We start from the raw sequence: 18,426 nt of genomic DNA on the forward strand, positions 1-18,426 counted from the left end.
TAAGAGGAAGGGGAGAGAAGGCTTAACTTGAAGAACTTTTCTATCAGTCTCTTAATCAGGGATTCCAGGACTCATTTATTACCAATGGGTTTATTTATTACCAATTTATTATCAATGGGTTCTGCAGCCTGAAAACGTTTGCAACTCCCTGAGTTAGAGGGCTGTTTGGAGCAGATTTGGGAGCACAAGGTGGATACAGATCGCAAAGGAAAGAAAGGAGGACAACGTTCTATCATTCAGAATGTTATTCTTATTCGGGCTTTGGTACATTCACATTTCATGCCTTACTTCTACCCAACATTGAAGACTTTGTAGTTTAACTGAATAATAATAAAATTAAAAGTTCATGTAAATTCACAAAGGGAATTAGGAAATGTACATAAATGGCACAGAATCTACTTTTCTCTGCCAGATTTAATGGGGCTGGCTCTAGCCTAATTCAGATTTTCCTAGGTCCCTGATAACTGAATGTTCACAGCAATTTACTTGAAAGCAAAACAAAACCAAACCCCAGAGCTGCCATCCTGCTTTTTGATGGTAAGGATGCGCAACTGCTAACAGTTTACCCAAGAATCTTTCAGCCCTCGGTATTTAGACCCAGAGTTCTGATCTACTCTGTGGCCACCATACTACAAATATTCCCCAAATACAAACATTCATTTATAGCACTTATAATCCACCCCAGCCCCAAAGATCTCTGGGTAGTATACAGCATCAAACAAAGGGAAACAGAACATCAGAACATCAAAAATAATTTTAAAAAATCATTACAAAAAGCAGATATAAACTCCCAAATAAAACTCCCAAGATCGATGTTGGCTTATGTGCAATGTTTCATGGTACAGGTATTAGCTTTCCACCTCCCAATATCAGAATCCAGTAATATAATCCTTTATCTTTTTTTCCTTAGTTACATTAGCTCACATATTTCAGAAATTGGCACTAGCATTTAGAAATGTTGCTAGACTAAAAAAGTGAGAGAGATATTTGATAAATAAATAATTTGATATTGATATAAAGAAATATACACATCCCAAATTGGAAGAAACAGTCCATGTTTGCATTTTTAAAAACTACAGCTGAAATATTGGGCTGGGATTATTTGCAAATATGACATTTTAAATAATCTTCAGAGATACTATTAAAATATATATTCTGCATAAACAGGAAAGCTGAAATTATTTGTGATGAGGACAAGGATAATCTTTCATGTAATTTCTAGATGTAGAAGGGTTGGCACTTTCATTTCTGAAAAATTTAGATATTGTTTTCTTTTGCAGATACATTCCTTCCAGTTTAATGTTAGATATCCAAGATATTGACAATCAAATTGGAAAATTTAGCTTTCGTACCAGAGAGAGCATTCTGCAGGTAACTGAAATATTTTTATTCCAGTCTCAAGGCTGTTATATTAGTTTATTTTACTCTTCCTGCCCATTTCCCATTTGTTTTGTTTTGTACTAAAGCAGCAGCATTTATGACTACTTCTGCCCAGAGTCATAAAAGATTGGGTTGGCCTATACATTCCATAAATAAATAAATAAATAAATAAATAAATAAATAAATAAATAAATATTTCATTACTTGAAGATTTGCATCTCTTAGCATCTAAATTTTGAACAAATCTTGAAGCTAGAAATGCAGTTCAAAACTATACAGAAAATCATGTTACACAACAATTTTGTCATTCTGAAGCCTTTGGTAAAAAATTAACTTTCTGAAGATGAAGAACTGGGTATGAATCCAAACCCTAACATGATCTAGCCAAAGCAGAAAAAAGATACTGAAGAGAAAAGAAGAGAAAATATATTTGGATTCCAAGGAACCAGTATTAAATATTTTACGTGAGGTGGATCCAGAGCTGTACTCAGCAGAGCCACGTACAGCAGAGGTCTGGGATGGAAAAATCAATCACTGATTTTAATCAATCACTTTTAATTGCTGAAGTGACTACGGCTTCTGCATTTTCACTGGATATCTTGTGACCAACGTTACTTGTTTCCATTTCCTTCTTGTCTATGGCATTTGATTTTATTTGTTTTGTGCTAAGCTGTTGTCATAGAAGATGGCAGCATCTGGTTAATTTTGGCTAATCTTGAAAATGCTACGCAGTGTCAGACATGGTGATAACTTGAATAAAAGACCATCTGGAAATGCCAAGGCTATAGCGTAGACTGGGACGTCTCTCTCTATGTAGTATGTGTGCGCATGTGTGTAACCTGGGAAAAAAAGCAATGGCAAAACCTTAGGTATTGCTGCCAGGAATGTTACACGCACATATCATTATCTGGAGTCAAGGTTGACTGGGAGACCTTCTGAAGTAGATATTATTGCTTCTAAATTCCATATAAAATCAGTCCTGCATCTGAATACAAATACAGCTTAAGCAAGTTTATAGCTTCGTCTGTAGATCTAAAGATGCATACGCCTATTCTAGGAAATAAATGTGCAACGTTACATTATGGCTACTAATCTTTTTATCTTCATTCTTCAGCTATTACTGAAACAGTACGGGATGGAAAACTTGCAGATTGCTCTTGCCTGCCAAGTCACACATAAAAACATGCTCCTTGTTGCTGTTCAACAGGCTGCATTTTGCCCTTGGGTGCAGCCCACACTAACTGGAGACTTAAAGGTTGGCAACTTCCCCCCCCCCCTTTCAAAGACCAAATTCCACCACTGCTCTTTAAAAGAAAAAATTTAAAAAAAAACAGGAGCAAATTTATGAGGAATGAATAACTTTTTCTTTGCTATGTGTCTTCCATGCTGCTTGTCCTTATGCCTACACTCCAGTTCCTGCATATTCAGGTTCCTATATCTTATCCTCTGTGATGGGCAAAGTAGAGGTTTTGAGAGTTGAATCATCCTGCTGGGAAAGTGTTAGGCACACAGCTGGCCTGTCTGGCCATCCTGGTTTCAGATAGGAGACTATTGTCACAGAAAAATAAAAGGTGAGATTATGTGTATCCTTCTGTGCCAGGTTTTTCACCCTGGATACCCTCCAGATATGCAGATTTCAGCTCTCAAGATTTTCCAGCCAGCATGGCTATTGCTAAAACCTCTGGTATTTGAAGATCACACATCTGAATGGTATCCTGGTTGAGGAAGACCCTACCCCCAACATTAAGTCCTTGTCAACAGATTAATTTCTCATGAAAGGAAAAGGAGGCAGAGCTCACTGGACAGGACCTGCTTTATATGTAAGAACAGCCCTCCTTGTGGTTCATCCTCTGGCAACTGGGATTCAGGAAATCTTGTTTCTGAAGCTAGACATTTCCTTTAGTTGTGACACGCAAGAATGTAAGAAGACTGCGTTAGTTCAGACCAAGAACCTGTCCCATACTAAATTTTCTACCAACAAGAGCTAAAGGGCAACAGAGCAGGTGATTGTTTTATAGAGGCATAACAATATACTGCCATTATGAATAGTGGCCATCAATAGCCTATCAGGCAAGTAACAGCATTATTTATTTAATAGTGTGTAATATTACAAGAGCCTAGGGTAATATACATGCCCCTGCTCCTTTTTTTATCCTTGCAGCTCTCCTGTGAGAGAATTATCCCCCCCCGAAGGTGTGCCTTTAGGGCAGTATTGTCCAAACTTGGCCACTTTAAGATGAGTGGACTTCAACTCCCAGAATTCCCCAGCCAGCATGGCTGGCTGGGGAATTCTGGGAGTTGAAGTCCACTCATCTTAAAGTGGCCAAGTTTGGACAACACTGCTTTAGGGTTTAACCCAGGCTGTTTTGGTGAAAGTCAGACTCTATAACCATTGCTCCATATTGGAGTTCTCTGAGAGAAAATATGGATTGCTGGTTGTGATACGTAGGCAGCAATCTGTCTCTTTACTTTCTCTTTCCTACTTTGCTCATGCAGTTTATCTTTTTCAGAAAAATGCATAATATAAAAAAGAATAAATTGTGGAAGTCATTGCAGACATATCACTTAATATCTTAATATGCCTCTTATCAATTTGCCTCAGGAGATCATAATATTCCTCTTAAGTACTCTGTTAAGCATTAGATTTTAACCAATATATTTTTGCTTGTATCTGTTTTTCAGAATCAAGGGAGGAGTAAAAAATATACATGTACTAAATAATCTCATTAGTTTTCTTCCTTAGATAACTATGTTTTCTGAGTCAAAGGCCAGTGTACGTAATATGTGCACTTCCTTCATTCAGTAATGTTGAACTCCAGACATATACTGCCTTCTGGCTATTTAATGCTTCCTTGTTTTTTTATTTCAATGTTTTTTTTTCTTTTGGGGAAACAAAAGAAGCCAGACTACAAGAACTGGAAACTGCAGAGTAGAAATATTCTTTAAATAGGGCCAATATGTTGGCATCCAGCATCCAAGGGCATGTGGTGAGTTTCAGGATCCTTACAAGGGCCTCTGTTTATACTATTCTTTCTCTCCCTTTTATAAAAATATTCAACTTAACACTCTGAGCCACTAGAACTATCTGCCACTGAAATTTCCCACCATGCCCCCCAGAACTGCTCAGTGTAGCTGTCTTCCACAGCAATAACTTGCCCGATGGCATCAGCAATGGCTTCGCTATTGCTCTTGTATTTCAGGAAGGACACCTGAATCTGAAGAGACAGAGCAGCAGCTCACCAGATGGGAGAAGGTCTACAGTTGGGAGTGAAGCAGAGGACTCCTTGATGTCTCATTCCATGAGGCGTATTGCAGCTGGAGGCTGCAATTTAAAGAGGTAGCTTAAGGAGTCCCTGTGAGGTCAGGGCAAATGTGCTGGATTAGGACTACTTAGAGAGAACAGGTCCACCCTCAACCACAGAAACCCACTGGATGACTTTGGAACCATCATTCTCTATCAGCCTAACCTATTTTATGGGGTGGTGGTTGTAGAATAAAATGAAGGGAGACCCCTTCCGGATGGAAAGAGAGGCTTCAAATCTAAGCAATACATAATAAGACCAGAGCTTCCAGGCACTCAGGCTAGGGCTAGGCAGAGCAGTTATAAGAACTTGGCAGCTGCTCTAGTATTTAAATGCTTTCAGGGCTTAAATACCAGTTGCAGAAAATATCCTATCCCAAAAAGGCTGTTGCTCCCAAAGAGCTCTTCCAAGTAACTTACCCTCCTCTACTCCTTTTGGGAGGAAGGAGGTCTTCCAGAATATGGCACTGGGCAACTTGACTCTCCACACACTGATTTAGATTTGCAACTTACTCTGTACCACTGGCATTTTAAGACAGTAAACGTTGCTTCAGATACATCAATGTTTTACTGTTTTGTGCCTCCAAGGTTGGTCTGTGCTCTCACTGGAGAATTTTCAGCTCCTAGTCTCCTGTCGTAGCAACATGCTGACATGGCTGGAAAAGATTCCCAAAGGCAGAACTGCTGCTAGGCCAGCATTACAGATCATAGGGGTTCAGGAGGTAACATAGGCTTGCTGTCATAGAGAGTGGCAAACTTTCCGAGTGTTTAATGTATTTGTGTATATTTTAAACATATTTTTAATACTTTAATGCATCCTGTTAATATAGTGTATGATTTGGGATGGTTCATAAAAACAGGAAAGAACAGAAAAGCAACAGCATTATGTAAAGAAAGTTTGATGTCTGGGCACAGCCAAAGAATAAAATGTTACTCATTAATGCAGCTTCCATTAGTGTTTCTTAGTAATATTTTTTTCATTCATTCTCCAGACCTACAGAAGCCTTTGTTTCAATTCAGTTGGAGAAACAGGGTCCACGTGACTTGATGCTAAATACATTCATTCAGAAGAAGCAAATCTTGGGAAGTAGAATACAAAATCCTGTAAGTGTACCTCAAATTATTTAGGAATTAACCAGTGTTTGGTTATTATTTTTAAAGGATTTTCTGTCAACCTTACTGTAACAATTTGGCTTCAGGCTTTTGAATATTTTTTGTCATATTTTAAAATATGAAATATATCTTAGATATATTTAGTCATGTTTTGTGAGATGGGCAGCCATGTAAATATGATTGATAAATAAATAAATATTTAAAAAGAAATAAGTCTTGTAATCAGCGCAAATGAGAACAAGAATGTGTATATGTATTAAACAAATAATAGAGGACTAAAGTCTTATGAATACTTGGAGAAAACATAATTATGATTGCTTCTTTAATTGTTACCATAAAAAAAGGAAGTGGTTGTCCTTTAGATATTTTTCCCCATCATACCTTTCTGTGTTTGTGTACATGTTTGAGATAAAGAGACTATTTTTTAAATATATATATATATATATATATATATATATATATATATATATATATAATTAATTATTGTAACTGTGCACGATTTATGTAATAAACAAGTGGCATAATTTGTTGTAGGATGAAGCTGAAAAAGTCAAAAGAGAAGTTATTGTTGAATATTGCCACAGGTAAGTACGAAAAATATATTCAGTATCTCTCCTTAAGAGTCATACATAGGATGTTTGTTTTTCCCCATTGTCTAGGTATGGCAGGAAATGGTGCAATGTTGACATTTATTCAGCAGAGGCCAGGCTATAAAGGAACTGGAGAGTAGAGATAATATAATGCTGAAATGAGACAAATAGAAACATATCATAGTTTTCAATTCCATGTACAGCATTTATATAAATAAATTATTCACCAAGCTCGGTGTTATATAAGGCTAAAGAAACTGCCTTGATCTTGAAGCTCTGAAGTCTGAATTGTTACGGTATTGATTTTGTTATATAGAGTCTCAGCAGGATTGTAGCCATGACTATTTATATCATATATCATGCCACTGAATTGGAGGTAAACAAACTGAAATGTTCTATGGAGTTTGGATTATAACTCAAACCACCATGACCAATATTCAGGGATTTGGGGAAGTGCAGTCCAGACTATTTGGAGGAGAGCAAGTAATTCAGACCTGCATTGCATCCCCTCTGATATCATAAGGGTTGTGACCTGAATTTAAAAAACAGAAAAGCAAAAGCATGCCACAGGATGGGATATGGAATTTAAAAATCTACAATAAATCAAATACAGGAACATTTTATTTTCCAATGTAGAAGTCATATAATTACTTGATACCTTTAGAATGAAACAATAACAGATATTAATGAATGTCTGCATTCTTCCACCATTATCTATTGCTAAGGCTGAAAAGATAAAATCCTGCACATTATGCCCTTTATCAACTCACAGCAGCATTGATATTTCTTTGAGACCTCTTATTCCTTCCGAGGTTGATAATTTGAATATAAATCTAACACCAAAAAGGCTCTGCTTTTTCAGATATTAGCTAGATCATTTTTTCTGATATTAGATTTGGATCCCATTTAGGATGAATCATCGTATGTCTCAGTACTCTCTTCGAAGTCAGATCATTGCCTATTATAACAGTATAAAAGCGATACTGGATGACTTCCCCAGGGTGAGAACCAAATACTTTACCATAGGATTGCCACAAGAGAAAAAAGAAGAAAAAGAATCCAAAGGCAAACTTAACGATGATCCCAGGTTTGTAACTGGTTTTCAGTGTTTCCTACCACTTTGCAGGCATACTGGAAAGAATAAGATTAGCACTGCTAGGTAACACTGGGATTTTTCCAGCATTTTTATATTATATTCAAGTAGTCTATTGCATTTATATCTCACTTTTCTTCTAATGAATTTAACACTGTATATGTTATTCTTCTGCCATTTTATTCTCACAAGAGCCCTATGGGATAGTTCAGGCTGAAAGGCCAAAATCACTCAGTGATTAGGAGTTTGATGTTGGGTAACCATGTCCCAAGCTGCAGGGTTTGGCTACTACATGCATTTCAAAGGGCAAGAGATAAAGTAGAAGAAAATTGCTTCTGTTTGTGAACAGGGAGGATCATGTACAGGTAAATAATGCCTATAAACTAACTCCATTCACAAAGTAGACCGACTTCATACCAACCTAAAACATAATCATGAGACCTTAGGACTGTATGTTCCTCTTGGAATATGTGGCCCTTGGTGCATCTTTGTGCACCACCAATCACTGTCATGACTTTCTGCCATTTTGGGTTGGGAAAGCACATGAAAATTGTACTGTAAACTCTAAAAGAGGATTGCCTTGAACCCCCGTATTATCAGAAACTCAAGAAAAAAATTGGCCATCCAAAAAGCTGTCTAGTTCAACTCTCATTGGATCCAGGAGTATAGTGGAGAGGTCATTACTCTTGTGAAGGTTGTCAAAGGACTTCAGGTTAAGAGCCATGGTGAGCTAAACATCCCTTTTTGCAGCAGGACAGTGTTACAATGGAGATTGGCATGGGATGTAGGATCCTGGCCGCCAAAATGCTCTTAGATTAAGGAAGATCTTTGAGATAGTCCACGTGACTCCGCACAGCTGTTCCTTGTGAGTAAACCATAGGAATAGTCTTTTTGCAGTTTGCCTATGGGTCGAACAGCTGGAAGTCAAGGGAGGAACCATCTTTGCTTACAGTCATGAATGCAGCCTTTTTAAAGGACATTTAGTTCGACCTAGCCTCACTTCTTAATCACTTTGGATTTGCGTGTGTATGTGTTTTTTTCTGCTGCTTTAAAAGGATTAAGGCCCTTTGGAATGGCAGGTTATATTGTATTCGCTAGGTGAGTTGCCTTCTCCTTAGAAAAAGAACTTTTAAATACAATTCTTATAACCTTTTGAAAAATATTACTTTTTGGATTAAACAGCAAAAGGGTGCTCAGAATATGGACTTTAGAAAGTTTAACAACAGATTAAGGGCTCAGATGGATTTTCAATTAATTTTAAATGCCCACAAAGAGCTTTGATTTAACTAGAAGAAATTTTCCCATGGGAAAAATAGTGATTGAGTTTTTTCATGATAAGGGGACTTTGAAGATTGGACACTAGGGAGTTAGAGAATAAAGAAAATGGATCAGAAATCCATAATACAAACTTGGGAATAATCAAATTCATCTATTTTGCCAAGTTTCTTGACAAAATAGATGAATTTCTTGACAAGATTGACAGAGGATGTTGTAATGAAATTACAGAACAAGAAGAATTTGCAATGGATTATTGTGAAATTACTTTGAAGGGGGACTTAAATGTAACAAGTAATAAAGATATGGAAAAAGATATGGGCACACAAATAGAACTGATGGAAGACTTATTCCCAAAAGGAGATATTCAAATATTGAATCGGGAAACTGACTTGGATAACTTTTGTTTTTCCTGGATATACAAAACAGCTCTGTTAAGGTTCTAAAACACCTTAGTAGAAGTGACAAACAAAAGGACAAACTTTACTTATTGAATGTACAAAATAAATATGGTAAAATTCTGAAATATTTTTGACTTGAAATACAGATGCACAGAAAACTAGCGCTGGGATTCTTTTTGAAGGGGTTAAAAGATCTTTTTTAAAACTCAGGGAAGGAATACAAGGTTAGCTTATTTGACCAGGGCTAAAGGAGAAAAATAGTTATATCTGGTTACCTTTACTGGATTTTGCTGATAAAGAACAACTAATGAAGCATTTGGATTTTGTTTTTTTTAATTCAACAGATGAGATATGGGGTGAAGAGAGATTAGGTTGTATTTAGAGATAGTGATAAGCTAATAAGATTGTCTTTACTTGCTGGGATGAAGGGGGAAGTTACTTCTTTTTTCTTTTTCTTTTTCTATTTTTCTTTTTCACACTTTTTTCTTTGCTTTTATATATTTCTGTCTGTATTTTTTGTAGCCTGTCTTGGCTTTTATTCTTTTCATTTATAATTCTTAACAAAATTATTTGAAAAAAAAAAGAAGGCTGTCAGACATTTATTTGTTCTTTTTATTCTATGTCTATCCACTCTTCATTTTGCAGCATATAGTACGTATGTGTATCAATATCAGTACATATGTGTAACTAATATCAGTTAGTGGTTCTTGGGTGCCATGCACCATTGCAGTGTAATTGTACAAATAATTCAGTTATTCTCTTAACAATCAGGTCATTCCAGCCGCGACCTCGTTGCTTGCTGTCCAGTGACGGACAATTCTTCTTGAACCTGTGGTTTATCCCTCACCCTTCAGAAATCCTAGGTGCATTTAAAATGCTGCCAGAGAAGGTCAGTGCTCCGAAAATCTTGCAGAAAGTTCTTTGTTGGCCAAATGGCCTATATCTGGAATTGGTCAAATGATAGAGTGAAAATGTACATAACACAGGAAAGGTATTTTATTGGAAATCATGATTTTTAAAAAGACTGGTGAGATGTGACCCAAGATATTTGATACTTTACAGGATTCCCCCCATCTTCTCTCACACACAATCAGATGTGCTGGGAAAGCTGAGAAAGCATAGAGTTATCCTGACTGGGAATTATGGGACTTAGTCCAACCAAATGGATGCTGCAGTTTGGGCAAGATTGGCCTATCCTTTGGCAGATAGCAGGGACAGAGAGTTTATCAGCATCTTTACTGGATGATGTGCAGAGATAGAAGAAAGCAAGTTAAGCAGACCTTTCTTCTATATTACCATATTAGAAATCTAGAAATGATACTCAAATTGCTGCAAGGGCTAAATTGCAGTGCTTCCTCGCATACCTAATAGATAATGTGATGTGATAGAGCTCCTTCCAATTTTCTAATAGACTTGGTTAACCCAGTATGCTATTCCATGGTTGTTTAAACTATGGTTTGTTAAATCAGACATGATTGGCTGATTTCTCATACATTGGGATAATCCATAATATGCCACAATTTTAAGCGTTCACCCATCCTGCTGAGCCCTATTATGGTTTAATGCAGGGGTGGGCAATCTTCAGAGGCCAAAGGCCATGTCTAATATTTTGGGAGAAACTGAGGGCTGCAAAAAGACTGGGACTATGTTGCCCATGTGGAAGGGCAGGGGTTTGGGAGACAGTTTGGAGGGTGTTCTTTGTTTTTTAAATGGATAGGACTATTTTAGGGCTTACCTTACAATTTTTGTATCTTTTGTATTTTCATGTTTATCTCCTCATGATTTATGAAATAATATAGCAATCATGGTCAGAGGGAGGCCTTGGGGCCACAAAAAGAGGACTTGGGGACCTCATTTGGGTCTGTGGCCATAGGTTGCCCAGACATGGTTTAGCACAGCGTGGGAACTTACTTATGAAAAAGAGATGAAAAGATAAATATAGTAGAAAGCTTAAATAACCTTAGACAAATCCTGAATATTGAACGTGCTACTGTTTTTAAGTAAAATACAAAGTTCATTCATTAAATTTTAATTCACCCAGAAAATAATACTTGGGCTTGCAACTTGGTAACTTACTGTAATGGTATGTGGCAATGACCTTGGGATACAGGGCGAAGAGATGCAGCCAAGGAAATGGTCAGATAAAAGGCAGCTTAGCCCACAGCAGGAATGTTGGAGGGGAAAGCAGCTCAGAAGAGACCCTCCCTAGTTTCTTGGGCTGTAAAGGGGAGGAGATGTAATTTCAGACTTGCAAGATTCTGTTAATGTAACCTTACAATAAGGTAGAATTAGTTCATCTGCCTGTGTTTCCTGTCTGGCGTACCTCGCAAGGCTGACATCTACAACTTGGCAACCCAAGCAGACTGCCTATTGGCAGAACTGGCTAACTAAATACAGAAAGACCAGTGATCTTGTTTGGAGAGGATTTTGAACCTTTATTAAAGGTAGCAGTTAGTTCTCTGAAAGTTTTAATAAGTGACAGTTTGATCTCCTCAGTCAGTTTTTTAAAGCATTTCTCTGCCTGTTCTTGAGTTGGATAGACAATCAAACGGCTTACATATTTAATAAAAGCACGACAGGCTTGCAATCTCAAAAGACAGACACACAACAAAAAGAGAAGGGGAAGGAGAAAAGAGAGGTGCAACTTCTGAAAGTTGTAAGGTCCTTATAATGATCAGATATAACCCGGGCTTTAATTCAGTGGAGTATTGTTTGCCGTCATACCTCATCAGCCAGAATGGGAACAGTTCAATAACGGCAAATCACCCAGTAGAGCCAGTAGAGCAACTGTGCTCCCCATCTCTCCCTGGGTTGCAGCCTAATGGAAGACTCCTGGATGATCAGTGCAGAAGAGGTCAAACCAGGTGAAGCTGGCTACTACTTTCCTTTTGTGATTGCCGACTGCTCAGTGATCTGTGTTTCTTTCTGAAAGACTGTTCTTTTCTTTAACCCCCTTTTTCACAGATTGGGTGTAGCGCCCTGCGGCACACATTACAAATCGTGGCAGCTTTTCACGACATTATTTCATACATTTTCAGTTTCGCTCAGCTTGGAAGTGCACCAGGCTGCTTGGATTACAGGTGTCCTTCTGAACATCTCACAGCAGACTGGGGAGGGACTGAGCAGATTGGTTAGTATCCATTGCTCAATATTGGGGTATGATCTGTTCTGGTTGGGGGTAAAGTGGAGTTGTTTGTTGTTGTGGATGTTGGAAAAGGAGTTGATCTACTTTGTCACAGTCTGACCGCAGCTGTTTTATAATGGCTGATGGAGCGAAGAGCTGGAAGATGGGGCAACTAGCAATCATTTTCTCTATTAGAAGAATGGTTTGCCCCACAGGCTGCAGAAATAGAACTACACTTTTGAATGTACTAACAATTTCAGAACAGTTGAGGTTTTAGTTCATTGAGGATTTCAAATGCAAAGCCATGTTTTCCTGAGCGGTGGAACTAAAGGGCAGGGGAGGCATCCCATTATAGATGGGACAGCTATCACGTCAAGTAAACTGAAGGTTCTGCTGGTGGCTTAGTATATCTGTCTGGAAGTCTCATGAGATGAGAGCTTTTGAATTCCCTGAGCCAAGTCAGTAGGCTCTAGGAAAAGCAAACCAGTCCCAAGGTTCATCTCATATTGTCCCAAGGCAAAACCTAATCAGATTAAGTCAAACTAGCAACACCCTGCTTGTTTTTCATAGAGCTCAAATCATTGCAGTATTTGATGTGATATTAGAAAAACAGGCCAAAGAAACCAATACATAGATTGCTCTTCTTTGGATTCTAGGAATTGAACTTCTTGAAATACAGAAAAAGATAGACAGCCTTCCAAATCCCTCAGATCCAAATAAAGTATCTCACATGCTGATCATGCTCAAAGAAGTGATGTTTCTTCAATTTGAAGCAGCAGTTAGATATTCAGTGAGGTAAGATACAATGCTCATCGTGTCATAATCTAGCTGAAAGATTAATGTATTAAATGATGAATGAGTTTTAGCATTGTTTAGCATAAAACAATAAGGGGGTTAGAGCAAATCAAAGAAGATATAAAAACAAAGCACATCAGAGGTGTTTACTTTAAGGCTATTTGCAACTTTCTCCTGGATTACTTTTAAGAACAAGGGCAGTTCAACCTTTTTCTCTGAGTATGTTTTCTACTCAAAACTATGTATATTCCATTACTTCTCTGCTTAGTAGGGAACAAATATGGTGGGACCCTCCAACCCTTTGGGGCTGGAGGGTACACTGGAAATTTTGAGAGAAAGTTGGGGGCACTCTGGCAAAAGGACTGCTGGGAGAGAAAGTTGCCTACTCACAAAATAGCTGTCAAGAAGTGGCATAACCAGCTATGAGATTCTGTTGGCTCATCCAGCCCTCCTGCAGGACCCTCTCTACCACCTACCTGCTTTTTGCTCTTTTTTTCTGGCAGATGGGCATCTTTCCAAATAAACACTGGACTGCAATGCCCATCATTTTGTGTATTTATTTAGTTTACTGAAGTTTATGGGGCCTGTTTGGGATGCAGGGCATTATTGGAAGCAATGCTGAAGGCTGATGCTTCAATTTTGCAAAAGACCTGACTCCCATTTTTTTTTTAAATTGAACCCCTTTTTTAAAAAATATAAAATTATAGAAAAGACAAGAACCTGGTGGGTGCCACAGGAGGTCTCCAAGGGCACATTGGCACCTGGGAACCAGATTGGGGAGCTTAGCAGGAGATACTGCCATATTTTTTTCTCCCGCAGATTATAAAGCAACTGGGAAAGGGTGCAATTTAAAATGATCCATTCATCTCCCATACAGATTAGATAGAAAACTTCATCTGCCTGTGTTACTATATTCTCAGTGATAGGTGGGAATGATAGTATGAAGTGCAAGTACGTCCAGAAAGAAAGACATCTTTCCCACCTATTGTTCCTCCATGCCAGGCTATGCCCTCCAAAGGCTGCTCTGAATTAAAACAGTTGGGGGAAATCACAGATGACTCTTTATTTGGTCTCATGCAAGGTTTCCAAAACTTACAGTAGCAGGACCACATGCATGCTTACATCTAGTACATTGCCTTGATTTTTATTACTTTTTAAAAAGACTCAAGTGTATAAATAGCAAGTTTGAGTCCTGATGTTAAAGTGAGTTTGAGGGTTCTGCACAGTATCTTAGCTGTTCCTAGCACTGCACTCTTCTGGGCAGAGAGCTCTGATTATGTTTGTGGGATCTGTTGGAGCCACTCTCCCAGCTTAGGAGTCACAGCCCCGAGTGCTCCTACCACCACTGGGACCACTTTGGCCTTTACTTTCCACATCCTATCTAGTTCTTCCTTCAGGCCCTGGTACTTCTCCAGCTTCTCATGCTCCTTCTTCCTGATGTTGCTGTCACTTAGCACTGCTATATCTATCACCACTGCTGTCTTCTGATCCTTGTCTACTACCACGATGTCTGGTTGATTGGCCTGCCTATCTGGATCTGGAAGTCCCACAGGATTTTAGCCCTGTTATTCTCCACAACCTTCTGTGGAATCTCCCATCTGGACATGGGAGGGTCTAGCCCATACACTGTGCAGATGTTCCTGTACACAATGCCAGCTACTTGGTTGTGCTGTTTAGTGTATGCTCTTCCTGCCTGCATCTTACACCCTGCCACTATGTGCTGGACTGCCTCTGAGGCCTTTCTGCACAATCTGCACCTTGGGTCCTGTCTAGTGTGGTAGACCCCTACTTCTATGGATCTGGTGCTTAGTGCCTGCTCTTGTGCTGCTATGATCAGTGCCTCAGTGCTGCCTTTTAGTCCAGCCCTTTCCAGCCACTGGTACGATTTCCCAATGTCAGCTATCTGTCAATGGTGCATCCCATGTAGAGGCTTGTCTTGCCATGGCACTTCCTCCACTTGAACTTCCTCCCATGTCTACTGCTGCCTCAGGCATTCTCTCAGCAGCTCATCTTTGGGTACTGTCAGAGTCTGCACACTCAATTCCCAAGATCAGTAAATCCTCTGGACTCTATTTGTTTCCAGCAAAGATTTCTTTATTGAGAAGCAGCAGCATCCATAGAAAATTTGCTGAGACTGACCCTCCCTGGCCAGAGCTCTTTTTAACCCCCCTCTATTCTACTTTTCCTGCTTGAATTCTTCGTGCCTCTTCCTGGGTCTCACAGCCGTTCGACCTTGCTGGCACCTCTAGCCGAGATAACGGTTGCACCTGGCACTTGTTGTTTTATTATTCTGACTTTTATGGCAGGAACCAGCAAGCGGGTATACAAATCATGGTTCTTGTCTTAACTAACATTTTAACCTATTAGCTATTCATCACAATTCTACATTTTAAGCATATTTTCTAATAGCCTTTAATTGGTAGCTTGCGCAGATCCTGACAGGTACCATCTTACTGATGTACTCCTGGATGCTCTGGGTTTCATCCAGGACAGTAGCTTTGGCACTCAGCAGACCCCATCTGCCTTCTTTCTGGCTGGTATACAGTCTCTGGGTGTTGGACTTGGGATGGAAACCTCTGTACATTGTGAGGAGCTTCCGGGACTTCACATTGGCAGCCTCCATGTCCCCCTTTGGCCAGCTCACTATACTGGCAGGGTATCTGATAACTGGCAGGGCATACATGTTAATGGCATGGATCTTGTTCTTGAGCTGGCTCTTCAGGACCTGTCTTATCCTTTGGTGGTACTTGGATGTTGCTGTCTTCTTTGCCTCCTCATCGTGGTTCCCATGTGACTGTGGGATACCAAGGTACTTGTAGCTGGTCTCTATGCGTGCTACGTGGCCCACTGGTATTTCCTGTGATGGAATGAATCTACGAGGAGGAGAGTGATGTGGGAGATCAAGGCTATCAGGAAGGAGGGGGTGCATTCCAGGAGGGGGGAGGAGGCAAGAGGTAGCATAGTCCACAGAATAGAATAGAATAGAATAGAATAGAATAGAATAGAATAGAATAGAATAGAATAGAATAGAATAGAATAGAAATCTTTATTCATTGTACAACTTGTACAATGAAATTAATGCCACCCCAGTGCAGCTTTAAAAATATAAAAACCATAAAACACATAAAACACATAACACACATAAAACACAGGGGGAGCATGAGAAGAGTAAGAGATTCAGGATAGCCACTCCCTAGAATCTCATAGGGTATATCCACTAGTTGCTGTAGTATAGATTTAGTTTGGCAAGATTCTGTCTATAAGGTGTAAGCAAATAGAGGAACTGTACTCAACTGGACTGTTTCATTGTTGTTCTTGGGCTGGGCCTGACAGTTCCACCCCATCAGTCTTAACTGCCTTCCCTCTCTTTACTACCATCCAGCCACACTTGTCCAGTCTGAATGACATCCCAATGTCCTCACTGTAGATCCATGTCAGGTGAATCAGTGAGTCAATATCTTGTTCACTCTTAGCATACAGCTTGATGTCATCCATGTAGAGGAGGTGGCTGATGGTAGTTCCACTCTTGAACTTGTACGCGTATTCCTTGTGATTATCTGGCTGAGGGGGTTCAAGCCTATGCAGATATGTATATGTGTGTGTGTGTGTGTGTGTGTAAGATCAGGTCTTTTCGAATAGTAATTTAACAAGGAATTTTAAAAGGTGTAAATAAATAAAATTTATTGAAATGAATTTTTGTTTTGTTTGTTTCTATAAGCTATAAAAGGTGTTTTACTTTTACATTTTGTGGAAAGCTATAACTATAATATGGATTTAACACCACTGACCATTATGGCCCTTTTTGGTTTATTTAACCTGTACAGTACTTTATTTAACAAGTGCCTTTAAAATCACATATGAAAAGTAAGTCTGCACATGTCTTCATTGGTGAAATGTGTGAGCTGTGAGTGCTCAAGGGAAATGTATTGTGTAAACAGGAGTAAAAGGGTGGAAGAACGAAACATTCCAAATCAGTTTTATTGAGGTCCGAGAGCATATGTATATTACCAGCTGAAATTAATCATTCTTTCTCCATGGGGAACAACAGGAAGCAGTGTTTTTTTTATGAGAAAAGGCTTTATGGCCATCTTCAGCATCTTGGTAGGGATTTAGGAATAAAATAATGGGAAATTCTAGACCACTTTTTAGGCAGATGTTGTCACGGTAACTTTAAATGAAATGCATGGTGCAATGTTTAAGCAGAATAAATTGGAAGTTGCATTTGTCTTTCCAGTATTGTTTTATTTTTCTAACATCCCTTTAGGGAAACATTTTTATCATCTGGATACGTTTCTGCATATCAGAGTATTACAGACAACATTTACCACGCATTGCCTCCCATGAGTAATGCAGTTTTGGGCAGTGCATTTGCTTCTGAACTCCAAATTCCACGGCTATTAGATGCACGGGGCCAGAGAGTGAGTAAACTAGATTTTTAAAGATATATTTGCTTTAACTTTTAAGAGATCTTTCAGAAATATTTATATCTCATCTATTCTCCAAAGAGTTCTATTCAGCATTTAAAAACAGCTGAGGCCCTTTTCTTCTCATCTGTGGAAAGGTATGCATAGAATACAAGGTACAAATATGAATATGTGTGTGTCTCTTAAATGAAAAAGTTTAAGGAAATATCTATTACAGAGGACTGACATATTTTTCTGACCTACTTTTTCATAGTCAAAAAGATATTGTAACTAGCAATTGGTTTGGCCAGTAAGGATTGAACTCAAAATTTCAGCAAATCACCACACAGATCTGTGGAGAAGAGCATTTGAGCCAAAACATTTGACTTCCCTCATGGCAGTCAATAGGTTCCTTTCCATGATAGCTCTGTACTTCTGGGGAGCTGGTGTTCCAGCATTTCCCTGTGATAAGAAATTGTGGTCTTCAGTTTCCCTGCAAGCTACTGTAATGTGGATGGTGGTAAAACTGCACATAAGTTTTTGGGGGGGTCCCTTAGAGTCAGTGTTGACTCCCAGCAACTGCCTGGACAAGTCTCGGCAGTTTTCTTGGCAAGATTTCAGAAGTGGTTTGCCCTTGCCTGCTTCCTAGGGCTGAGAGAAAGAGATTGGTCCAAGGTCATCCAGCTGGCTTCGTGCCTAAGGTGGGACTGGAACTCATGGTCTCCCAGTTTCTAAGCTGATGCCTTAACCACTACACCACATTGGCTCTCTACATAAGTCTTTAACTCTTTTTGTTTGTAAACTAGGAACTACTCTTGATAGCATATGAGGCCTATGCTCATATGCATAGTTTCTTCTGCATGTTCATGTTAGTTTTCTTCTAGTCCTTGAACACTTTCTTTGCCCACCATAGGCCAAGTGCCCATTTGGCTTTGGTGCATGCTTGGGAGC

The 18,426-nt window shown here is 39.0% G+C and overlaps 1 protein-coding gene across 1 annotated transcript in view; it reads left to right on the plus strand.

The window, feature by feature from the left end:
- LOC103057595 (uncharacterized) overlaps positions 1-18,426 on the plus strand; it is a 78,898-nt gene that overhangs the window by 32,588 nt on the left and 27,884 nt on the right. The window contains exons 20-29 of the mRNA XM_088139223.1: positions 1,281-1,371; positions 2,495-2,635; positions 4,581-4,717; positions 5,674-5,785; positions 6,329-6,378; positions 7,295-7,471; positions 9,925-10,042; positions 12,118-12,283; positions 12,934-13,072; positions 17,337-17,490. Coding sequence (XP_087995349.1) covers positions 1,281-1,371; positions 2,495-2,635; positions 4,581-4,717; positions 5,674-5,785; positions 6,329-6,378; positions 7,295-7,471; positions 9,925-10,042; positions 12,118-12,283; positions 12,934-13,072; positions 17,337-17,490 — 1,285 coding nt within the window. The remainder of the gene's footprint in view (positions 1-1,280; positions 1,372-2,494; positions 2,636-4,580; positions 4,718-5,673; positions 5,786-6,328; positions 6,379-7,294; positions 7,472-9,924; positions 10,043-12,117; positions 12,284-12,933; positions 13,073-17,336; positions 17,491-18,426) is intronic.

Source organism: Python bivittatus, unplaced genomic scaffold, assembly GCF_059951505.1.
Source record: "Python bivittatus isolate LINGU-HERP-01145 unplaced genomic scaffold, Pbiv_v1 ctg000020_np1212, whole genome shotgun sequence".
Classification (NCBI taxonomy): domain Eukaryota; kingdom Metazoa; phylum Chordata; class Lepidosauria; order Squamata; family Pythonidae; genus Python; species Python bivittatus.